Source organism: Epinephelus lanceolatus, chromosome 2 (genome assembly GCF_041903045.1).
Source record: "Epinephelus lanceolatus isolate andai-2023 chromosome 2, ASM4190304v1, whole genome shotgun sequence".
In the NCBI taxonomy this organism is placed as follows: Eukaryota; Metazoa; Chordata; class Actinopteri; order Perciformes; family Serranidae; genus Epinephelus; species Epinephelus lanceolatus.
The window spans coordinates 36,280,951-36,305,592 of NC_135735.1; the positions used below are offsets into that span (position 1 = coordinate 36,280,951).

Below are 24,642 nucleotides of genomic sequence, written 5' to 3' on the forward strand. Positions count from 1 at the left end.
GGGCCCCCACATCTTGCCCTAATAATGGCACAGGGACTCTACCGGTTTGTTCTCCCTAAATAGTGTTGGTTTATGCACCATCATCCCGCACATGCTTAACTCATATTCAAATATGTCTTAATTTTACAGCACACTGACTCTGATGGGGGTCTTCCCATCCACCTTACCCTACTATACTGCTTTTTTTCCTACCCAGTCAACATCTGTATGTGGGCCCCACATGGTTAGTAAATGAGCTCAAAAATGGGCCCTATATAGGATTGTCCATGGGTTGCATAATGGCCCCATGCCAGTTACCCACCTAGGTGGGTTTACCCAAGTGGGCCCCACATGGGTTATGCTATGGCTACCCTGGAACCAAGTGGGTATGGGCCCAAAATGGGCTTTTTATCTTGGGCCCACTTGAGTAAAACCACCCATTTGGGCAATTGGCATGGCACCATTATGGAAACCTTGGACAGTCCCATATAGGGCCCATATTTCATCTTATTAACCACCCACATTGGCCCCACATACAAATGTTGGATGGGTATTTTCATTTTATGCTACGTCATACTTCTTCACTATATCCTCATAGGGAATATTGTAGTTTTTACACAACACGTTACAGCTATACTAACATTTCATTCATTCATTTCTGTAACCGCTTATCCTCTTGAGGGACGTGGGGGACTGACATTGGGTGAGAGGCAGGGTACACCCTGGACAGGTTGCCAGACTATCACAGGGCAGAGACAGACAACCATTCACACTCACATTCACATCTACGGCCAATTTAGAGTCACCAGTTAACCTGCATGTCTTTGGACTGTGGGAGGAAGCCAGAGTACTCGGAGAAAGTAAAAACATGCAAGCTCCGCACAGAAGGGGGATCCCCACTGGGATCTAACCAGAAACCCTCTTGCTGTGAGGCACAGTGCTAACCACTACACCAACATGCCACCCGCTATACTAACTTCTTAAGATAAAATGTTCTATTTAAACATATGATGAGCTCATAAAATATAATGCATATATATATTTGTAGCAATACAATAAATAAGATTTACCCCACTGATGCTAGCTACAACATTTAAGTGTTGTTTACACATTATAGCCTAACACTTTTTCAACAAGGCTATACAACACTTTGTTGTAGCTTTTAGCTGGCGTCAATGTAGTAAATCTTATTTACTGTACTTACCTTTGATACAAGTTTGTGCAACTAATTTTAGATGTTTTTATTTACTCTAAGTAATACTTTGAATGCAGGACCGTAGTTTGTGGTATTACTACCTCTGCTCAAGTAAATGATTTGAAAATTTCTTCCACCACTGTAATTTGGTAGCTGAATTCACAAGCTTAATGGTAAAGATTCATAATTGCATTAATCACTTGACTTTTTTCCCATGTATATGAAGTTGTTCCTCTGTTTATCAACAATCAACATTATAATGACCATCTTTATTGATGACAGTAACAAAGTGCACAAGCATTAAAAACAACACAAAACACAATGACTGTATTGTTAAAAAAACAAGAGAAAAAAGGAGAATATTAAAAAAAAAGATTATTAAACAATACTACTGCGGTACTCGTCATGATTCCATCATGCAGCAAACCAATACAGCCTCTAGAGGCAACCTGTGCCTTTAATCTTCCTGTACCATTAGTAAAGAGAAATGCAACATGGAGTTCCCATAACAATAATTTGGTCTCCATAAAGAGCAGTTCCCTTATATAGTCCTATACAAAGTGCTAACCAAATGAAGAATAATGTGTGCCTGCGAATACTACTTTCTAACATCCAAGGGATATGAAGTATCCAGGCATAGTTACACAGAATATAAAATGTTTATATATACTGTATACATTTATATATATAGGACTATAGGCAAAAAGCAATCTCTAAAGCACCATTTTCGGTCAAACACATTGTGCAAATTCATTTTGTCAAATGTATTGCACAACAATGAGAATTAATAAAAAGTGATACATCTATAAAAATGCACTTAGTACACTGGACATAGAAGCAATTCCAAGCCAACATGAATTCCTCATATGGTGTAAAACAGTCTTTCAGAATTAAATTTGCATAAAACGGCAATATCTCACAGCACAGTATAGCACTGCGTTCAATGCAGTGTTGACATACCTGATGTCTGAGTTTTAAAAAAAACAATGACAAAAAAAACAATGAAACAATAAAAACGGGGGATACATATTGAAATAAATCTGCATCAGCATAACAAATAAAAGGTCAACATCACACAGTAATAAAGCAGATATCCAGTTGCCTATGTTCAGCCTGTGTAGAAAGGTCCCGAGGTGCCTGTCAACAAAGCTGGAGGCTGGTCGTACAAGCTGGAAGGGACGTGTCTCCCACAGAAGCGTGCAGAGTTGCCAGGATAAAAACTTACAACAGTGTGCACTGCGGCAACCTCAAGTTGTGTGCGATACTATGGCAATGCCCTCATGAGGCCAGATGTCATTACAGGAATTAGCCAGTTGCGAGACGCTTTGGAATGCTCAGCAACCGAGCCAGTCCTTTGTGATTTCACCCAACTTGACAATCTTCAAGCTGCTGTCTTCAAGTTTGAAATAGTGGTTTCCTTTGAAGAAGTAGCTGTAATCTGTTAAAGACAAGCATAACACACACTTCATTATTTGCTTAAGTTCTAATTGCCATTTTAAATTGCTTGTGTAAAACAAGAAAAAATGACCATGCAATAATAGTAAAATATGCAGTTTTTAATTAAAGCATATAGACTAACAGTAAAATCTGTTGCATTAAAGGTGACAAGGGTTAAAACATCCAATAAGACTCTGCTGAAGCCAATGTTAAACCTCTCTCTCTGAATCATGCTAATAAGAAAGCATACAGAGGCACCTCTGTAGCGGGGCACAGACTTGCTTTATATAAATATGTTTGTCTACTGTGTGGGGAAGGGACTTCGTGATGCTTACAGTAATGTGTGTATGTTAGGAGAGCAGTAATGGAAAAATCCCTGGTTGCTTGCCACAGACAAAAATATGCATACCACCTCTAACCTCAAGGATACATGGCTGACTCTGTCTCAGAGGAAGTTTACCGGTGGTGTCATGATGTTAAATTCACTATCATATATTTATTGCATTCTAGTTGCAATGCCCTGAAGCTAACATGAGTCATCATGAGGTATTTGCTCAAAGCAAATTAAAGCATGAGAGACATAAAGCAACTGCTCTTCCTCTGACTATCTTCCATCAACATCAGGCCACAGATGACTCCCTATCTTTAGAACTACTCCCTTTGGCCCGTTTTACTTCCTCATTTTCAGTCAGTTCCTCGAAACTGTTCATTTCTGGCTAGATGGCGTCATTGCTTGCCCGTGTTGTGATATGAGGGGTTTTATTGACATAGGCAGAGTGCCAGACTTGCTGATAGAGCTGACTGGATTTGCCTGCAATCTAACCAGAAGGAATGCCAGCCTGAACACTATAAACTAGCACGCAGAGCACCAGCTCTAATCCAGCTATAATCAAAGCACCACAACCACCACAAAATCATTTCTTTCCCTTAGGTCTTCTTAAAGACTCAAACATAGTTGTAAACCGAGTATGCCTTTTTCTGTTTAGTCTCTGTTCTTTGATTTACAACTAATACAGTGATCATTGCTGGTTTATTTCATCACAATTTTTCGTAGTCTTTCCAAGAGTGACTGGTACTTAAGTGTAGCATTTATTTTGTGTTGTTAAAGATTAGTTTATGTTTGTAGTATTCATACTGTCACTAAATGATGTGATTAATTTTTAGCCATGCCAGCAACATGGGTCTAGGGATGGTGATGTCTGTCTATTGGCCGGTCCACCATTTGGTCCAGACTGAATATCCCACTATGTCTAACAATTGGATGGATTTCTAATGTACAAACATTCATGGTCCCCACAGGATTTAGACTATTGACTCTGATCATCCACTAACTTTGCCTCTAGCAAAACCATGAGGTTGAGATCTCTGGTTTTTGGGGAAATGCCTGAACTATTGGATGGGTTATCATGAAATTTGGCACAGATATCCATGGTGCCCAGAGGATAAATTCAGTAATTCTTTGACCTTCATGTAGTCACATCACAACGTTGACATTTGTGCTGATGACAATGACTAACATTATACCTGCTTTATATCAGCATGTTAGCATTGTCATTGTTTGAATGTTACCATGTAGCTCAAAGCACCACTGCAGTCTCACAGGGCTGACGGTGTGGCTGTAGACTCTTAGGGTGTGTTCAGAATCGCATACTTTTTCTTTTTACTTTTAGTAGGTACTGCAACTGCCCTTAAAAAATATGTACTGTATGCACACCATATGCTGGACATACTACTTTCTCACATTACACCCTGAACTTTGACCCTCTTGCTTTTATATCCGTTACCTTGGAGATAAAACAAACGCAACTCAGTGAATTTGCCAAAGACGAAGATCAACCTGGAGAGATCTGAGGACTCTTACTTTGCAATGTATGTAGTTTAGCTTTAAAGCTATAGTTGCACAGATTGTAAATTCTAATATATTATATTTGTGACAGTGAAATTACATCTGCAGTTCTCTTTCATTGTAATTTTCATAGTCATGTTCCTTTGTTGTCTGTAATATTTATGATTATTTCATTTACTTAATCAATATTCCTATAATAACTATTCCACTGGTCATCAGTTACTTGAATGGACTGTCGTCCGTCATTGCGACTTCTGACAGCTGTCAATCAGCTGTCAAGCTGACATTTGTTTGCCACTCAGTTGATGTGACACATCGTCTGCTGCATTGTGGGTCAGAGTAGCCAGAAAAGCATGCTGGCTTGCATGCAAAATTCAACCAGATGTAGTGGAACATCTTGGTATTTTTGGCATACTGCCTTTGACATACTATGTATTGGGACATACTAAATATTTTTCTGGCATGCTATGTAGTATGGTAGTATGCGTATTGGAACGCAGAGTTAGTCTTGTTCAACTGTAATGACTTTGCTTATGACTGGTCCTGCTTAGAAGATGTAGATTAAAAAAATCTGTTTGAAACGTGGTATACTTTGGAAAATGGTTGCCTGTAATATTAAGTATGTATAACTTATATCAAAAGACCACACTACAAAGCCTCCACTATGGTCCTTTCATTTTTTGATATGTTTTGTTCATGCATTCATAACTGGTGCTGCTAGCTTCTCATCAATTTTTTTCATTTTCAAATCATACAGATTTATAAGGATACATAATGTAAATTCACAAATTAAAGTAAAAGTTTTTTTTTACCAATGCCATTAAGACTGAAGGCAGAGTCTATGCCATCTGGGATGCCATTCCAGGAATCAGCAATAAGTTTGGGGAAGCCAGGGTCCATCTTTTTCTTATCTTCATCGTATCTGTACACATAATAAGAATGCATTTGTACAGTATAATCCTTTAATGCTTCACAATTTTCCCACATAAACAGACACCACTCACAGCTCTTTAGAAAACAGTCAGTCGTCAACACTATGAATTCCCATGTTGTGCAAGGGCTAACAGAGCTGTTGTGGTTTACAGTGCAGCTTAGGTCACACCAAATGCTAACTAGATCCAGACGTAGCCCAGTATTGCAACAAGAGGTGATGACACCAACAGCACAAGTTAGGGTGTGTTAGACAAGGGTTTTAGGTTCACAAATGGTTGTATGAGCTTTGCACGTCCTCACCTCCAGAATTTGTCCCCAGAAAATAGGTAGGTCTTCCTGTTCTTCCTAAAGTTGAAGGCAGCATCAATTTGCTGCAGGTCAGTGGGGAGTTCAAGGCTGGAGAGCCTTTTGGGATAGCCAGACTCCAGTGCATCAGCTTTGTAGATCCACATTTCATTGCCTGGAAGAGAAGAATTTGTAATTAAAAAGTAGAACCAAAGATAAAACAACACTGCAGACATATGTTTTATTGATGCAAGGTAATTTGTTTAACACAATATTGTCTGATCGAGGTATCATCCCGTTTTCCTACAAATCTATTGACCAAATATATTATATTGTCAGTGTGAGATCATAGGTTGAACATTCAGGGTGGTAAGTTTTCCCCATAGCCAAACCAGCCCTGCTGTTAATGTCTTCAAAACTGATGGATATATTACGTAACTTTTCATCAGTATTCAGGAAGGCTGTCATATTAGTAAAATGCAAAGAATGTATCATAAACCACTAATAACTATGGTGGAATATCTCAAATGTCCCAAGAGTGCACACCACACACAAGACTGCTCAGCCAACATTCCTGCTTCTCCTAATGTTTCACTTCGCAGAAACGCCTGACCGTTCAGGGAGTCCACATTGTAAAAGAGTGAGTAAGTGGAACTGTCTGTTGCTCTGATCATCATTGAGGTACAGGGAGGATATGAACAGGGTGACCAGTTCGTGTGATATAACATCAATATTCAAAAAGACGTATATCAAATGTTTCTTCTCAGTTTGTTTTCTCCTGCATACCTGCAAAGAACACTGTTTTTTCCTCCACTGGATTTTCATAGGCAGCGTCTATCTTGGCAGGCAGGTCTGGCCAGTAGGTGGCCACCAGCATAGGGCCGTTGGGCTTGCTTCTGAAGTTGACTGACCTGAACAGGAACCTGGCAGAAAGAGAATGAGAGAATGAGTGGGTGAGCGGTTGTAAGGTAGATGAGCTGGGGATGAAATCAGAGTGAGAATGAAAGAAGGGCAGAGGAGGATGATGAGGAGGTGGGGGACGTGTGTGTGTGTGTGTGTGTGTGTGTGTGTGTGTGCGTGTGTGTGTATGTGTGTGTGTAAGAGGAGGTTTTAGTGCAAGTGCTTCACTGGCCGAGCCAGCCACAATGGCCTGATTCATGAGCATCTGGTTCTCGTTAGGACTGGGGCTGCAGACGCCAGCGGAACAAGACCTATCTTGCCCGGATTTCCAATACACAGCTGCACAACAACGGCAGCTTCCCAAACTCTTTTCCACTGACCTATTTTTTAAAAAGGAAAAGATCAGCCAATGCAAAAATGGCTTGCAATTAAGATAAAATGCAGATGAGAATAAAACTTCACTAACTAAGTTTTGTATACATTTGTCAGGAGGAATAAGGAGACATATTTCAGACTGAACTAACCATCCATAAATTGCATTGCATTATTTTAGCAGTGTTCTTGTGGATCAATTTGTTCATGCGGCATACCAACAATGTCCTGAGGGCTTTTCTGTCTTTTCTTCCTTTCTCTATTTAATTAATAACAAAAAAAGGAAAAAATAATCTGCCTGGTGGCTGGTTAGGCGGACAGACTTACAGGACAGAGCCATATAGCATATATCATTCCGTATTTTACATAACAGCAAGAGAGTTTTTCAAACTATTGCTGGGGCTTAAAATCTACAAGTAGGTCATCCCTTTATCCACATTTGTTGTTATCAAAGTACCGTTAAAATTGTGTGGAAATGCAGGTTGATGTTTATGGTCTGTAATTCATTACAATGCAACAATAATGTAACTGATAAAACCATACGCAGCCATGATGTTCACTTTAATGGATTTTGTATCCCATACACATTTTAAGCTTGTGAACAGTTTAATGTAAAGTATGTAATTTGCCATAAATGGTCTAAAACGTGCAAACAGACGGGCCTGAGTCATTAAAACCACTAATTTTAGCCTAAATATCACACTCACTGCTTTCCAGTGGAAATATATTTAATAGAAAGGCCAACGGGAACTTATAGGGGTGTTCTTAGTGATAGCTTTATGGTCCGCATTTTTTTTGTCACAGCCACATATAGTAATTAGGTTTCTATATAGTCTTTTTTATTTGTGGTGGCGGAGTCCACCATTTCCATGCTAGCTTTATATTGCCAACCTAGCACAAGGGATTCACAGGAAAAGGTATGTGTGTAATCCAGTGCACATTTATCTAATTGATAACAGCCTTGTTGTTTGCTAACTTTACATAACTTGTCAGAGCTGTACTAAGTTACTGCTAATGCAATATATTCTACTGGCACTGATTAAAATTGTTCAACTAGCGAAACACAGGGTGTCTTTTACTGTAAAGCAGCCACAGGAAGCGCAATGTGTTTGTCACAGCAGTGACTGACCACAACCATTCATCAAAAATGAGAAAGTCAGCCTTTTTTGGCATTTCTTCATCAGTGGAAATGATTATTTCTGAATAACTTCTTTATTAAAACAACTTGAGTTTTTTGGCTGCACTGTTAACAGACACTCTAACTGCTTATCCAGTGTTTGCTACAGTAACAAACCACGCTTGCAGTTACCAAAGTAACCACTGGGGTCACCAAATCAACCAGGACTGAAATGAAAACATTAATACTAATATTTAGTTAAACATGGTTTTCCCATATAATAGTTACAACAAACTCTAAAAAGGGACTGGAAGCAGATCTACTCTTGCTCCCTCACTGAGAAATTTGCTTGTGGTAAGTTTCGCTTTCTGCTTTCTCATGCACTGCTCGCACTATGTTGACCAGGGAAAGAGCAGATTACATCAAGATGGCTAATGTTAGTGTTAGAGGAAACACCAGAGAGATTCAGCCATACATGTCTGAGCCTCAGTCAGACCCAGACTCAGATAAGGAGTCTATTGTGCACCAAATTTGGAAACTAGCAGATGCATCAGATTGGCAAGTGTAGTTAGCATCCTTTATTTATGTTGTTTGTTAGCTTGTAGGCTGACTGGCAGTGGTTGACACCACATTAGTGTTTGTGAAACATACAATAATATCTGGTAAGATGGGGTTTCCAGTAGATCGTGAGAGGAAGCTCCAGGGTCCTTGTAGAAAAGGCTCTGTTAGCCTGCTAGTTAACGAGCCAATTAATCACCATAGCAACCCCTGCCCAGGCAGGCTCCGGAAATCCCTGTAATGCAGCAGATACTCTCTCTCCCAGGTGGTCAGTGGGAAAGGACTGCCCCCAAGCAAACTTTGTGTCGTGTGCATAGATCATTAAAAGTAAGTGGACTGATCAATTGCCTGTTATATGATTAAGTTGATGTTAGGTACCAGGCTTTTGGTTCGGTACACATTACAAATCAAATACACTGAACTGATCAGACACACGGTGCCAAGGAACGAGCCGCCTCACAGCTACAGACTCTACATAGCAGCTAACCCAGTAGCACAGTAGCAAACACAACCCCCGAGCCACTGCGCAGGAAAGGACTAACTTCAGCAGCTAAGCCAGTAGCACACACAGTCATGGCACACACACCCTACAAACCAGGGGACAAGAGTCGTTGCATGGCTATAGCCTCTCATTCAGCAGCTAACGTTAGCACAAAGCACACATTCCCAGCAGTGAGCAGGGTAGATGATACGGCCAGATAGACTGAAAGGTACATCACTTACGGCTGTTTAGTGTGTGTTTATTTGATTGTGGCATTTAACAGAGATCTTTTTCCACATATTTATTGGACTGAAAGAGCTAAGAGAGCTTGAGGGACATTGCAAAAGACACATAGTGGGCAACAGAAATTATATTGATCCTATGTGCTCTAATGTCAGTGGTAATGTAGTATTTAAATAGTAGGGAAGGGGTGTTATGTTCAAGATTGTTCCAGTGCATTGTCAAGCAAGCTTAGGCCCGCCCAAAAAATCCTGGACACAGAAATGGTGGAAAACAGTTTAACGGTCTAACTCCACAATTTAGTGCTACATGGCTCCCAGTCTTTTCACTTGTTTTCAATAAGTATTGTCTAACATGTATAATGTGTTTAGAAATAAATGACTGACTTTGCTTTACCAGTACTCTAACAAGTCTTTTCCATCCAGATTGTAATTCCTGCTTTGTACAAAAAACCGCAAAGCCCATATTATGTTAGTTTCATAGATTTAACATTTTAAAAATCAAGAACATTTTTCCGGCATTCCAACTCTTTTGCTGTATCGAAAGCGCACCGAACTGTGACACCACTGTAATGAACCAAACCATGAATTTTGTGAATTGTTACACCCCTAGCTAATACTAACTCTCGGTACTGACAGGTCTGCTCTTTGCTGGAGTTTTTAGGTTTTTTTGCTGGTGTTGCGTTGAAGTCTGTTCCTTGTCCATATGTGTTTACCGTGTGAGACAGCGATTAACGCGATTGGCTTTTGTATTAATGATGTACGTAATCCAGCTTGCCCAGATTTTATTGGTCTATATTGCAAACAGCCTCTGTTGGCTACATGTTAGGATACAAGCTCATGACCATAGTTAACTTGCAGCAGACCTCTTCAATAGGCTGGCCACACTGTTTCTATGAGACAGACATTATAATTGCCTTCTCCTTAAGCCTCCAGACAGACACAGTTTTATGCTGAGCTCAGGGAGTGTATTACTCAGTATTACTCATTGCATCAAGTCAGGATTTGTCCTACATCATAAATTTGCTGAGCCAGGAGAAAAGGGGGGGGATCCTACTTTTACAATGGGAGAGTCAAGTGAGCATTAGCCCTGGAACCCAGAGGGCAATGCTTTTTCTCTGAAGCAATAAAACTTGGCTTGTACCAGAGCTCACAAACCTGACATGGCCTTCAGGCAACTCATTAAGTCTCTGTGAAGGTCAGAACAACAGGCCTGTACTGAAACTTTGCTAATCTCAGACTTCAGAGAGATATACTGTACTCTACATTCACTTCTGTGCCTTGAGATTACTCTGTCCTCAATTTCTTCCCTTCACATCAGTTCTTAGTCTTTTGGTGCTTGAGAACATTTTCACATAACAACTAAAAATCAAATTTAGAATTGCTTGAAAATATCACACTAAGCCTTGTATAGTTACACAAGAGAGCCAACAAGCACTGTGAGCTACTGAACAATAGCGCACTATGATGTCCAGAACATCTTTAATAAGTCAACTAATTAAAAGTGAATGCAATATATCTATATACAACTTTGTAATTCTTGACATACTTTAGCTACTGTACATGGCAGACCAATGTGTTTTTCCCTTTCTGGCTGAAAGGGATTGCTCTGGATTGCAATAGTTAATACATTTGTGAAAATTGGCCCAGCTACAAATACCCAAACAATGGTGTAGCCCCTTGTCTCAAGTAAAACATAGGGAATATAATGAATATCATAGCTTACAATACCCTGCAAGCACCAAAATGGCATTTTGGCATCTGCATGTTACAATTAATGATAGGACTGCAATTCCAGTGTCCTCTTATGAGATCATTTGGTCATTAAGAGTTCAGATGTTTATCAGGTATACACTCGTCTGTTGGTTTCATAGTTCATTTAACTTTAGGTGACTAAATAAATATTATTACTTTCAATAATGTTGTTGTAAGCTACTGTTATTACCTGCATCTCTCTCTCTGTCTCTCTCTCTGTCTCTCTCTCTGTCTCATTGTGTCATACGGATTACTGTTAATTTATTATGCTGATCTGTTCTGTACGACATCTATTGCACGTCTGCCCGTCCTGGAAGAGGGATCCCTCCTCAGTTGCTCTTCCTGAGGTTTCTACCTTTTTTTTCCCCGTTAAAGGGTTTTTTTTGGGGAGTTTTTCCTTATCCGCTGCGAGGGTCATAAGGACAGAGGGATGTCGTATGCTGTAAAGCCCTGTGAGGCAAACTGTTATTTGTGATATTGGGCTTTATAAATAAAATTGATTGATTGATTGATTAAAGCCTTATCTTAAGTGTGAGCAGCCGAGCATGAAGTTTCAGCCCTGCTAGATTTCCAAAAAATTGGCCAAAGTTTGTCTGTGCTGCTCTGACGATCACTGCAAATGTGTGGAAGGGAGCCACGGCAAGGTGAAAAGTCATTCTGTATTAAAGCAGGATTTGTGAGCAGGATTGTGGCTTGTTTCTCACAATTTGTAACTCAAGGTTCTCAGAGAGGAAAACCAGACCAACTGAAAGACTACACTCTTCGGTATAGAGGTATGCTGGCCTGTTTGCTTTGGACACATTTACGGCCATGACAGGTATATAGCTGTTAACTAAGAAATTGCAAGGAGTCAATGTTTCAGCACAGCTACAGTAGAAACATTAACACATCGTACCTAACAAGGATGCCATTTGTGTTTTCTATCAGTTCCTTTTCTGTCACATTATTGCATTTGTTCTACATGACTCTGAGGAGAATTTGTAATGAACTTCAGCTGTTGTGATGAGTATGTTTGCCTTCCTACGGGAATATACAGTGACTCACAAAGACTGTTGATGAAACCACAGCACTTTGTGGAACTCCTCTTCCACACAGGGTCAGCCAGTAGACACAGTGAGCTTACAAGACTTTGCATTCACTGGCGCCGGTGGAGGAGAGAACGGTTGACTGTGTTTATGACTGATGACTATTTTGGTTGTCACTGCATGAGTGGAGGAATAGTTTGTTTTTCCCTCTCACTAATTGTCACATTATAAAACAAGCATTTAAACCACAATCTTCAAGTGGCACAAGATTGTAATATGAGAAACGGTAATTAACAAGAAACCTCATGTCAAACTGCTCATTGTTTGCAAGGAAATGATTATGAAATCCGACTCGTGTAGGCTGCCATATTTTTTTTTCCAGTAGGCTATTGGGTTTGTTTGTCGTTCTTCCCATAGATCACAGACAGGAAATTCAACAAGATGTTGGCAGTGCTTGCAGGTTTCAAGAGAGACAAACATGGACTTCATATTGCATTTATGACTCAGAGAACTAATGAAAACATTACAGCTAGCATATTCAAACAACATAGTCAAGACCTTTGATTTTGGTCCTAATGTGAGATATGTATACTGAAGTCTGGTTCAGGTTGAACAATATTATGACTTCTTGTTTGATTACCTGTCCTTGAAGAAGAAGGTCTCTCCTCTGATCTGTGCTACAGCATCAAACACAACTGGCTCTGTACAGATGTCCATTGGAGTGACTGGACCCTGGGTTGGAGGCAAAGGCTTGTCTGTTGGCACACCTGTTTATAAGAAATTTCCAAGAATATTTCATCTTTGAGGGAGTGATTACACACTTACAGTACGTGGTTCTTTCCTGGCATCTAATAAGAAAAAGACACCTTTTTTGTTCTAGTATTAGGCTTAATCCCTGTCCAGGAAACTTGCCACACATGACATTTCATCTCACCGTAGAGCTCCTGGATGCCTTTGATGTCATCATTAGAAAGTCTGAAGTCTTTAGTGAAAGTGTAAACGGGGGCCATCAATGCTCCGGGGTCCTGAGAATGCTCCAAGCCAAGGGCATGGCCAAACTCATGGGCTGCCACCAGGAACAAACTGTAGCCTGAAAACACAGCAATGCCATGACGAAATGTCTCTGTAAACTGTGAATACTAGGCCTGGGTATTACTTAAGAAATAACAATACCAGTACCAGCACCATTGTCCTTGAAGTCATACCGATATCAATAGAGTACTTTATTTGATAACTTTTTTTTTCTCTACCTTATTTGAGACCCAACATGTGAACTGAGGAATGCAGCTGCATAAAATGCTACTTGACACCACAGACATGTAGTATAGCTATATTTTCATTTTGGTGATATCTTGGCACACTGAAATGGCAACTCTGTAAATACACCATGCAACACAGACTGTATAGACTGTATAGTATTGTAGCTGCTGCGTTAATGGGCCAATCACACTTGCATTAAATCCAAGAACGCTAATTAGCTGCGAGCAAAGCCATACAAATCTTTTTTTCTCTATATCTGGGTACAAAAGGATCAAATGCAGGTATTGTTTGACTAAAGAGATTTTGTTACTACTTGCTACTGGGTTATTGAAGTCTAATAGTGAATAGTCTTTCATAAAAAATTCCGATAATGTACAGGAAAAAAAAATAGTAATTAGATGATATGATTAGACCTTTCAGTTGCTACAGGGTACCAGTGGTGGTCCTTCATGGAGTATGATGATGGGACATGATTAAGATATTTCTCTGGAATGCCGAATGACTTGAATTTTTCTCATCAGGACATTTCGGACTAACAACCTAACCCTGATCTTTACCTTTATTTTTCTTTTCATTGTGATTGTGCCAGTAACAAAAAGATTAATGGATACACAAGAACACGTCCATCAATACTATTCATACCTTGGTCAGGACAGAAACCCCATTTGCGGTCATCATCGTAACTCTTGGTGCTAGCGCACCACGTCTTGCCATCACTGCGTCCAGATGTGGTACAGGCCTCATAGGTGTCACCCAAGAAAGTGAAGGGGAAGACACAGGGGCTTCCCTCTGCATTTCCTCCAACTGTCGACATGGCTGTGAGGAGCAACAAAAGGTAAAACAATAAAATATGTAGTGAACTGGTTCATTCATATGCCAAAATGTTTCTTCAGAACAGTTTGTACTGTATTGTGAAGTGAGCGCAGATGATATTGAAAACAGCATGATGAAAGCACTGGCACAACACGCATGACATCAATAACTAATCCACAGGGCACAAAACCAAAAAGCACCCGCCCAAATTGATTTTCTTTCAAAGAGAGATCATTTTCAATCTGGCAACACTGGTTAATGCTGTTTTTTTTTTTTTTTAAATAATCATTTCTAATTCAGCACAAGCTATCACGCAAGGGTTTATGACAAAGGTACTTTCCTAATCGATTAAAACCAGATAAAAGCTCCAGTGGTGGAACCTCTTTCTGTCTTTCTCCCTCCCTACTATACTACCTAAACCCTTAAAACCAGTCCCACTGACAGAATGGAAAATAAGTCCTGCCGCTGCACATTAAAATACTTTCACAGCCATTCAGCAGACCACAAGCAAGACCAAAAACCCAGGCTGGAGCATTCCTTTCAACCGACACACGGCAGGGCACCATACACTGCACATCCAAATACACAAAGCCAGTAAAACGCACTGTATGCATCTAAGCAACCACATAACCCTTAAACAGGACTAGAGTTGCAAAATTCCACAAATAATCAAGGTGGAAACTTTCCATGGGAATTAAGAGAAATTAATGGAATATAATGGGAATAAATTGAAATATAGGGGTTAGTTGCTAAGGCTGTATTTACCATGTCATATGCAGAAAGAAACAAACTTTTTACCATATCATAAGCAGACATAATCCATGTCAGATGTGCCATGTGATGAGATAGCTAGCAATAAGTTAACTAACAGGAAAAGATACTTTGAAATTAGAGCTGACACTGTGGGCTGTGTGCAAACCTGGGGTTAAAAGAACACATCATTGATAAAATAAATGCTTTACAATAAAAAATAAATGCATATAGATTCGTTAAAACTCCTCAATTAACATGCTCTGCCAAGCTACAGTGCATCTCACATGGTAACAGCTAGCTCGTAAAAACTGGCAGAAGGTGTTAACAAGTTAACTGTGTGCTTTGCTTTCTGCTAATATCTGCTCGTTAACTGAAATATCCTAATAAATATAAAGTATATCCACTCCAGTAATCAAAACTTAACTGAAAGCACAAAGTCCTTTGGCTCAGACAGGGCTGCATGTGTGATGGGAGAATGCACTGTGCATGTAGAGGGTTGAAATTTTACTGAATACCTGTCAGCAAATTATCTGGAGTTTAATTAAACGGGCTTACTTTTAACTAAAACATGCTAACTCAAAATTCCTGAGCATTACTTGCTTTGAAATAAACAGGCCAATGTAAACAATAGTATGTCTACATTACAGAGATCAGAACAGTAAGTTTTTACTTGAAGCAGTATTTTATCACATGATCGGCATAACAGGCAGTGGATGACATCACCTACCAGTTTCAGGGCAGAACCCAAAGGTTTTGTCCTGGTCATAGTTCTCAGTGGTGGCACACCAGCGGTAACCATCATCCCTGCCCTGAGTGGTGCATCCATCATATGTGTCTCCCATAAAGGTGAAAGGGAATTTACATGGAGCGCCCTCTGCGTTTCCACCAATGGTGAATAGTACTGTAAAACAAATATCAGTAGAGACATTAATGACATTGTATACGGTGGATTTGACCTCTGAGTGATGATGCGAGATAAAGGTGCTCAGAGAAGAAGAGAAATCTGAATAAAGAAAAAAGGTGGAATGGAAGTATTTTTCATCATGCTAATCAGAGCAGACGTCTCCAGTACAAACAGGCCTCACTCATGTTCTCACATAAAACAACTCACTACATGTGTAGTTTGGCACTTAGCTGTAATGGGTATGTGATCATGTTAGTACCATGGACAGCAATACAACACAGATAAACAAAATGTTTAACAAAGCCCAGTGTTCTAAAGTGGGGCAGTGACTTGGAAAAGAAATATTCCATAATCCACTCCAAACAGAAAACAACACTTTCCTGGCATACTATTCAGCCTACTTTCTTTCTGTCCAAAATCAGCAGAACAGCTTGGAATATAGCAAAAAATGTGATATGTGATACTTTGCCAGTATTGAAGACGCTGCTTCAGATTCAGTTTAGCAAGTAGCAAGTAGGGCACGACTCCACTGCTGCTGAGGTCAAGTGGGGCCATTGAGTTACAAATCTATACAGACACCACATCGCAATGCCACATTGTTGCATCAAAAAAGAGAACAGATCCACAGGATGAACTTACATTCATGGGGGCAGAAGCCGTATTTGCCATCTTCATCAAAGTTGTAAGTGGTTGAGCACCACAGGAAGCCGTCGTCACGGCCCTGAGGTGTACAGCTGTTGTACTCGGTGCCCATGAACAGGAAGGGGAATTTACAAAACTCCCCATCAGCATTGCCATACTTCACCTTCACCACTGTTGAAAAGATTAAGGATCTTATTGACACTTGTCCAAGTTGAAACAGTAACTTTTGTTTTTACTACAAGCTGTTTAAACTTTTTATATTACTGTCATCCATTTTCCCAAACCAATATAAAGGTGACGTGATGTTAAACTGATGGACTGCATACGTCAAGTAAGTAAACTAATATTGTTTTGAACTAAACAGAAACAAGTAGCTACCTGGACTATAGGATCATTTAAAAAGTAGGATTTTAAATATAGTAAGCATCTCAGAAATATGGTAAACATGGACTGCTGTAAAGGGAATAAAACTTGATATAACTGATATAATAGTAATAATAATTATTTTTTGGAAAAAAGGCATTTTAAGTGTTGTCAGACTTTGTTGTGCCAGGGGATAGACAGAGAGGCAGACAGACAGGAAAATAGGGTTATAGATTACTTCTGCACAAATGCTGAATTCAGACAAGAGGATCAGAATAATGGGAAATACATGAAACTATCTGGGTCAATGCGTGCAAACGCAAGTACGTGCAACAGAGATTTTCTTTTTTTTCTATTCAGCTTCCAGATGGCTGAGGTTTGTCATATCATGTGCCAAAAAGTTCAGACAAAGTTAAGAAAATCCAAACAAAGAATTGAAGAGTCAAATGTATTATCAGTGTCAAAAGTTGGGTAAGTCGGCCCTGACATCTCATCAGTGTTACCTATGATTTGATTTGAATAAAAGACAGTCACCTATTTTTCGCTCAGTGCATCTTTACACAAATTCATACAAATTAAATAAATCCTGACTTCACAAATCACAAACAGCTGAAGCAGAGGATTTGCAACACTGTTTTTTTTTTCTCTAAATAGTGTTTCTCCATTACCTTGGCCTTCTCCCAGCGTCCACTGTTCATCATCATCAAAGTGGGAGTCTCCCCCAATTCCTGGCCCTGGAGCGAAGGCATGAGCCAAGAGGCCGTCTTTGCCGTCAAAGGGGTAACCATCTCCGTGCTCTATCAATGACATCATTCAATATTAACAGTTCAAGGTGAATATCAAAGCTAGTAAAGCTGCGCAGCTATTAGCAAGCCAGTTAAACGGTGAGAGAAATTAAGAGGAAAAGAAAGCACTAAAAATAACAGTTGGAAAATATTTCTGAGGTAATGTGACATTTGTGTGTGTTTAAAACATCAAATATTCCTTAGTTTCACATCTTCTTGAGTAGCTGTTTTTGTTTGTGTTTTCTTGACCGGGGCAGCTCTGGCTAGACAGAATGACATTGTAACACTGTCTAAATACCAAATGGTTGTTTTAGTTGGAATGACTCGAATGACCTGCATGAAGAAGTATTCCTAAAATATAGGTTGGCAGTGTTAAGTCACTGTAATAACATGTAGTCTGTGTTAGTGCTCCTTAGTCATCAGTCAACGAGGCACTGAACTTCTGTTCAACTGTGTCCTGACTTGGGTTATGACCTAACATGGCTGTATTTATCCTCTTGGAAGTGTAAGGCAACTTCACGTAATCTTAACTTAGTTATTAAAGTGCTTAAATCTTAGAATTCTAACCTGCAAGAACATTCCTGTGCCCCATTGAGGCAAGTGTTTAAACATTCACTACTGTTTCCAATATCCAAAGAAAAGAGATCAAAACTGAGATGAAGATGACAGATGTGACAGTCAGCAGGGTTTTCTGAGGTCACATGGGGACATTTTAATAAAAAATAAACCTACTTTTTTATGGAATTGGTGTTGCAGACACACACTACATAGTGGTGTCAGCGTTCTAAAATAACAAGTTTCACCAACTCATATGTAATGATTATACTGCCCAATAATATAGAGATACCCTGACGATAGTTCAGCTGACTACGTTTTTTTTTTTTTTTTAAGTACAGTATTTTTTAAATACAGTGCATTATCTATACACTGTCTACATGGCATACCATTGCGGCCAAAGTTAATCATGATGTCAGCCTCTCCGTCCATGAGGCGGGTGAATGAGAGTGGGGTGACGTCACTCCATACTTTGAAGGCTCTGAAGAAAGCGTCGTTTATGACTTCCTCATCCAGGTCAGGAGAGTATCCAAGGATCCTACAGAGTTAACAGAAAGTCAGTTTCATTCTAAAACAATGACAAACAAGGAAAGTGAAGACGAAATATATGAAAAAAACAAAAAGTGTGTGTAATCAGGACAGTGATGGTGGCTTTCTGAGTGTAATGTTTGGAGAATAAAAGATCTGTTTTCTTCACATCAGCTATGGAAAAGCAGCTAAACAGCGCCAACAACAGTCTATGAATCATCTGGTAAAAATGGTTCCTGAAACAGTGTTCAGCCACAGACCCTGTTATATGCCTGTCTACACAGTCCCTTTCTTAAAACAGTCTAAGATCTCTCAGACGCTGTTGTCTTTGGCTCGCAGTCTTCCTTACAAACACAGAGGCAGACGGGCTGGAATGATCAGGGCACACAAAACCACTGATATAAATAAACCGATTCCACATTGTTGCAAACCTCAAACAGAACGAAAACAAAAGACCTGACACACACTGTGTAGGAATGCTGGTGTAAGCAAGACACAAGATGCAAGCGCTCAGCGACCGTGTGGATGGGGGCTGGGTGGACTTGGAGGTTGAGGGGAGGGTGGTGGGGGGGTCAGGCTGGGCCAAGCTGTGGTTCATCTCTCGAAGTAAACAGACTCTGGCTTATACTTTTGTGCACTCATCAAACACTGCTTTGGGAACTACTTTCAAACTGTAGTGTTGTTGAGTGACTCAGACATATTTCGAGTAATATTTCTCAATACTTACAGTTGGATTTACGAGCAACAGTTGGGTGGGGTTAAGTTATTTTACCTCTCAGTCGCTGGTAAACATCATATATGTTGTTCTGATGTGATATATGCAATGCTTCTCAGGAAAACTTAAGTATTGGACCCAGTTCTAATGTTATTTCCTTTCACATGAACCATACTGCTTAAACTTCCATGATGTCATTATTTGAGTATTACCAGCTTGGAGTCAGAATACAGTGTAACCCAATGCCTCTTCAGTAAATGTGCAGGTAAAGTAAATTCCCTGACCTGTAGGTGATGTCTTTCTTCTGCCACATGGGTTTCCTGTGGAAGAAGTTGTAATTGGCCACATCTGGTACGCCACAGCGGGGCTTTTTCATGATATCCACAGTTTTGGCATCAATCTCTCCAGTTTCTTGCAAAGCGAAGAACTTTTGCATTTTCTTCAGGGTGTCTTTGAGCACCATAAGGTTACATCTGTCTTGTGGGCATCCATAAAACTTATTCAGATAGTGCTTGAGGAGGAAAAAACAGACAAACAAATGGTTAAACTCTCCTGGATTAACTATGAAATTATTGCAATTATTAGATAAACAATGTACAACCTATTCCCCAACAGTACAGTTCTCATAGTTCAGGAGGAACTTCTGTTACAGTTACTGTTCACAACTGACTGACCTACTTAGACTAGTCTCAGGAAAAAAAACAAAAACAAAAAAACAACCAATAAACTTACCAGAGCAACTTCTTTGTCTGTTTTGGGAGTATCGTCTCCAGGAAACCTAATAATAGGCGAAGGGGCAGCATAAGTTGCTTGAAAAGCGATGAACTGAACCAAAAACACTTTCAGAACAATCCGACGACAACTTAATATCGTCGGAGAGCCCATTTTGCCCAGTTTAACAGTATCTTCTGTGTGCTAAATGCCGTTCGCTATGAGCTGCACTCCTTTCACCCCGTCAGCTTGTGTTGCTTCTGCTCCTCAGCAGGGTTTTTTTCCTCCTCTCCTTAACGGGACATCCTGCAACCCGGCTCTGTGAACTTTCTCAGTTCTGCTTGCACATGCACTTTTTCCTCCGACAGCTCTCTGCGCAGTCTCCAGGTTGGGAAATAGGCGCGGGGGAGCTCACAATCAAACACAGGAATGATTTCATGCTTACTGGCTGAACTTCTCACTCGGCCTTGTTTTTGCAAACTTGAAGTGACTAAGAGGGTGCTAACACGAGATTAAAAGGAAGAATGTCCAGAAATGACGGCTGATTATTAACGGACGGTTAGTCAGCAGAGTACATGTGGCGTTTACAGGGCCAGACCTAGCACATTCGCCCCCCTGGGCTAGTGTACCCCCCACCCCACCCCCTCGGCAGAAATTAAAAAAACAGAAGTACTGCAATAACATGTGACAAGTCAAACGTACATTTGTAACGTTGAGTATTATAATTCCACAAAATTTGTTTCAGTTGTTATTACCTGACATGCTTAGGCCTCCCTACACAACATGTGCAACGTTTGATAACCAGTTTCTGTACCCCTGTGTTCACCTTTGGGGTACCCCACCTATAAAGGGGTGTCTTTCGCCCTGCCTTTCCCCTTTGGCTGTTGTGCTCCATGGGAGAGATAAGCAATGTTGCTCTTGTGGTAATTTCCATGTGCTAGCGCTGTTAAGCTATGTTTATAATATCATTTTATGCTAACATAATCTTGTGTCACTTGATTTGTGTAGGGGCTGGAGTTTGTATGGTTGTGTATGACAGTGGATTTTTTTTGCCATCTGTTGTCAGGTATGTTATTGGTTTCATTGTGCTGAATTGAATGTAACATGGCATGCCCTTTTGCTGTTGTGCTCCGTGGGAGAGGGGCTTGAGTTTATATGGTTGTGTATGATGGAGGATTTTTGTTTTTGCCACCTGTTGTCAGGAGAGGAATAAACAGAGATCGTCTACAAAGATATCCACAGTCTGGGCCTCTTAATATCTACACAACTCAGACATCACTAGAGTCCACCAGTTACACATGCATCATTATCAACATACAGACCATTAGGGGTGTGCCCTATCATCTCGTTCACGATAATACTGGTATACTTTTTAATATCATATGAAAAATTCATATTGTGATACTCGCGATATTTCGACTTGTTGACACATTGATGTCATACTGTTACCCACGGCAACAACAAGCATGGCTGAAAGTGAAATTATTACAGACTCTGCAGTGGTTCCAAAAAGAAGAGCAGCTTCAGTAGCATGGAATAATCTGTGGCATCATTAGGCCTGGGCGTCCTGAATGTTTTATGAACAGCCCCGGACTTCTCAGACTCTTTTAGTGAGTTGCCCCTCAGAGGGAACTCATTCAGCGGCTCCTCTGGCAGCAGCGCAGCATCTCTCCCTCTCCTCTCTCAACGTGCGCACATAGTAGTCTGTGTCGTCAAGCGATTTTGACATAAAACTTTGATAAGTAAATCTACATGACGCTCGCAGCTCAACAAAAAACTACATATATGTCCATGCAGAATAGTTATTGTAGCATAGCAGCCTGTCACAGGTTACAGCGTGATGATTAGAGGAGAAATGGCAGAGCATACAGGTCCAGGTGGAAAAAAAACACAACCCAGTCATTTTGTATTGTATACAGAATCTGAATCTCACTCTGAGTTACTGTTGTTGTTTACAAACTAAAGAAATTAGAGAGTATTTTTACTCAGTTTTTACTGAATATTTGAAGCAAACTGTTAGGCTGACATGTAAAACTGTATCACTTTTGTTGCAATTCTGTTTTTTAAATTAATAACAATTTTTTAAAACTAATTTGTCATATCTTCAAAAATATCATTATTGCAAAAATACCCTGAAAGATCGTGATATTATTTTAGGGCCATATAGCACACCCCTACAGACCATTTGTTTTATAAATCTTGTGTTTAGGCTCATGTCTTTTCAGTTTATTAATGTAGTTCTGCTTTAATGTTGTGTCAGATTTACTGTTAAAAGGACCTGTCAAGTCATTCAATGTCAACCCCTAATAAGTGGGCTAAATTATGGGATTACGTGCAGGTGGAGGGGGGTCAGTTATGCCCACCCGGCATCAAGAATTAGCAGAGACAGCCGGTGTTTCTGTTTCTTTTGATATGTTACTGCACTGTGTACTTTTTGAGAAAAGAAGGCACAGTGATTATCTTCATATTAATTAAAAATAGGCGTTGTTCCTAAAAAGAGAAAAAAAGTGCAAATGTGCCCTGTTAAACTTTTGCACCCTGGCTGATTCTTGCTTTTGGATCCTTGAAAATGCCTGCACACCACTGTTTGCACATGACGTTATAATAGCTAGAAGTGGGTGTTTGCCTGCATCCTGCACATCTGTGTGTGTTCAGTGTCCCTGCATTACCCTTTACTCCTACATTGTTTTTACCACTGCTTTTCACATCAGGAAAACATTTTCCCTAGCAGTTACAATATTGTCTTTAGCTCATAATAACACTGACTTAATTTAACTGAGGGACTTGCAGGTAATGAAAGTGACTGCTGATTATTATTGTTCAAACTGGACTTATCTCTGTTCTTTCACTAGGACTGCATTTTGTACATTTTAGTAATTAACTTAATTAATTTACCAGACACAAGGCTGTTATTTCTTTATGTAAATTTGTCAATACTAAGTATGTCAGCAGAGAAACACAGAGACACACAGCAGTCGACAGGCCAAACATTATTTAAAGTGGTATATTGACATCTGGTGGCGGGATGTGAAAACTCACCTAAGTACCAGACTGAACAGGGCCCAGTGAACCATCTGTAACTACAGCCATAAAGCTGGTAACACTGATTTATCCTTTTCTCATTTTTAGTTTTTGAGCTACAATTTATAGCCTAGGCTATATAAGTTTTTGATTGTTGTAGATAGGTTATCTAATAGATGAGTGGTTATCTAATAACGTACTATTCACATACACCAAAATGATTCAGGGTTATGTTAAAGGGGTTGGTTATTTCCAATCCAACTGATTAAAGTAGAGATATCTCTGCCACTTAACCTCTGCAAATAAGCTTGAAAAATTAAAAGCCACACTGTGGATGAGATATATGGAGAAAAAAGGCTGTGAGTGTTGTGACATATATATAATATTTGCGGATAAAATATTTGCAGATGTTACAAAGATGCTCTTAATAGAACTAAATTTAAGTACTGTCACAATCATTTTTTTTGGTTCTCATTTTTATTCATATTTGATTTTTGTTTTATTGCTTTTTCCAATGTACCATACCCAACTCTGGTGAGGTCATTATCATGTGCTGCTTTGAAATCATGTTGCAGATCACTGAGTCATCACAGTCTGAAGTGCCGGGAAATATTTTTCCTGATCATTGCTAGAAGATGACGATGTAGTGACCCAAAACACAGAAACTGAAGGAAAATTTGGTTGTGGTTGCAGCAGAGGGCCATCAGTATCACTGCCCTCTGGTGGCAGACACACACCTAGCATCTCTGTCTGCTCTGAGGCCCTTGGAGCCAGTCTTCTTTACTGTCATGTACTCTACGCTATAGATTAAGGATTTACTCTAACTCTCTTTGACATCTCTTTGTTTCCGCTCTCATACTGGATTACTCTGAACAGCATATGAGAGCGGACTCTTTAATAGAGAAAGCTGAAGGACTTTTTTTTTCTTTTTGCAAAGAGATCTAACAGACGGATAGCTCACAAACAGGATTTTGTGGTATATCTAGCAAAGCAATTTCCCTTCCCTTTAGCCAGAGTACAGTTAATTTTTCATAGCCGGGACTGCTGTTGGTGGTTGCAGAATGAATTTAACATCCATTTTCCAACAATATCCAGGGCCTGTCACTTTGGAGCAGGAGCTTTATTTCATGCACTGATACATGCTGCCATCTCCTCTAACTGACACACTCGCAGTGATCTCTGGCAGAGCCGCCGAGCAGAATGGCTACCTATTAAATGTACATGGGCCTGCCTCTCCAAATAGAAAAAGCTGAGATGTGAAAAGTTGAGCCACAGCTACAGTAATTGAATGCCTTTGTGCATATGAATGCAATTTTGCAGGCGAAAGTGGCATAAAGAGATTGAGATGATAAGGTTTGATTTGCATGTAAATTGTTTTCTTTTTTTCCTGCGTCTGTTGAATGCTTAAGCTTCGTCTAGATTGAGGCACACGTGTATGTGTGTGTGTGTTTTGATGAAATACTGTTGGCT

General features: G+C 39.9%; 1 protein-coding gene across 1 annotated transcript; it reads right to left on the reverse strand.

Moving 5' to 3' along the window:
• Positions 1 to 1,428: 1,428 nt before the first annotated feature.
• Positions 1,429 to 20,486, reverse strand: mmp2 (matrix metallopeptidase 2). Its single transcript, XM_033629553.2, has 13 exons — positions 20,173 to 20,486; positions 19,725 to 19,951; positions 18,587 to 18,735; positions 17,526 to 17,654; positions 16,492 to 16,665; positions 15,676 to 15,849; positions 14,025 to 14,198; positions 13,057 to 13,212; positions 12,763 to 12,889; positions 6,462 to 6,598; positions 5,691 to 5,850; positions 5,270 to 5,379; positions 1,429 to 2,612 (listed from the first exon to the last, which is right to left on the reverse strand). The coding sequence occupies exons 1-13, from the start codon at positions 20,323 to 20,325 to the stop codon at positions 2,509 to 2,511; spliced, it is 1,974 nt and encodes a 657-aa protein (XP_033485444.1). The 5' UTR covers positions 20,326 to 20,486; the 3' UTR covers positions 1,429 to 2,508.
• Positions 20,487 to 24,642: the final 4,156 nt, after the last annotated feature.

What these genes read in the sequence shown, in the direction of transcription:
- mmp2 (XM_033629553.2), bottom strand. Translation starts at nt 20,325, where the DNA reads ATGGGCTCTCCGACGATATTAAGTTGTCGTCGGATTGTTCTGAAAGTG. An exon ending in GGGTTTCTGTCCTGACCAAG is followed by an intron (nt 13,213 to 14,024) that starts GTATGAATAGTA and finishes CTGTGTTTTCAG; the next exon opens with GCTACAGTTTGTTCCTGGTG. An exon ending in AAAAACAGTGTTCTTTGCAG is followed by an intron (nt 5,851 to 6,461) that starts GTATGCAGGAGA and finishes CTTCTCTTCCAG; the next exon opens with GCAATGAAATGTGGATCTAC.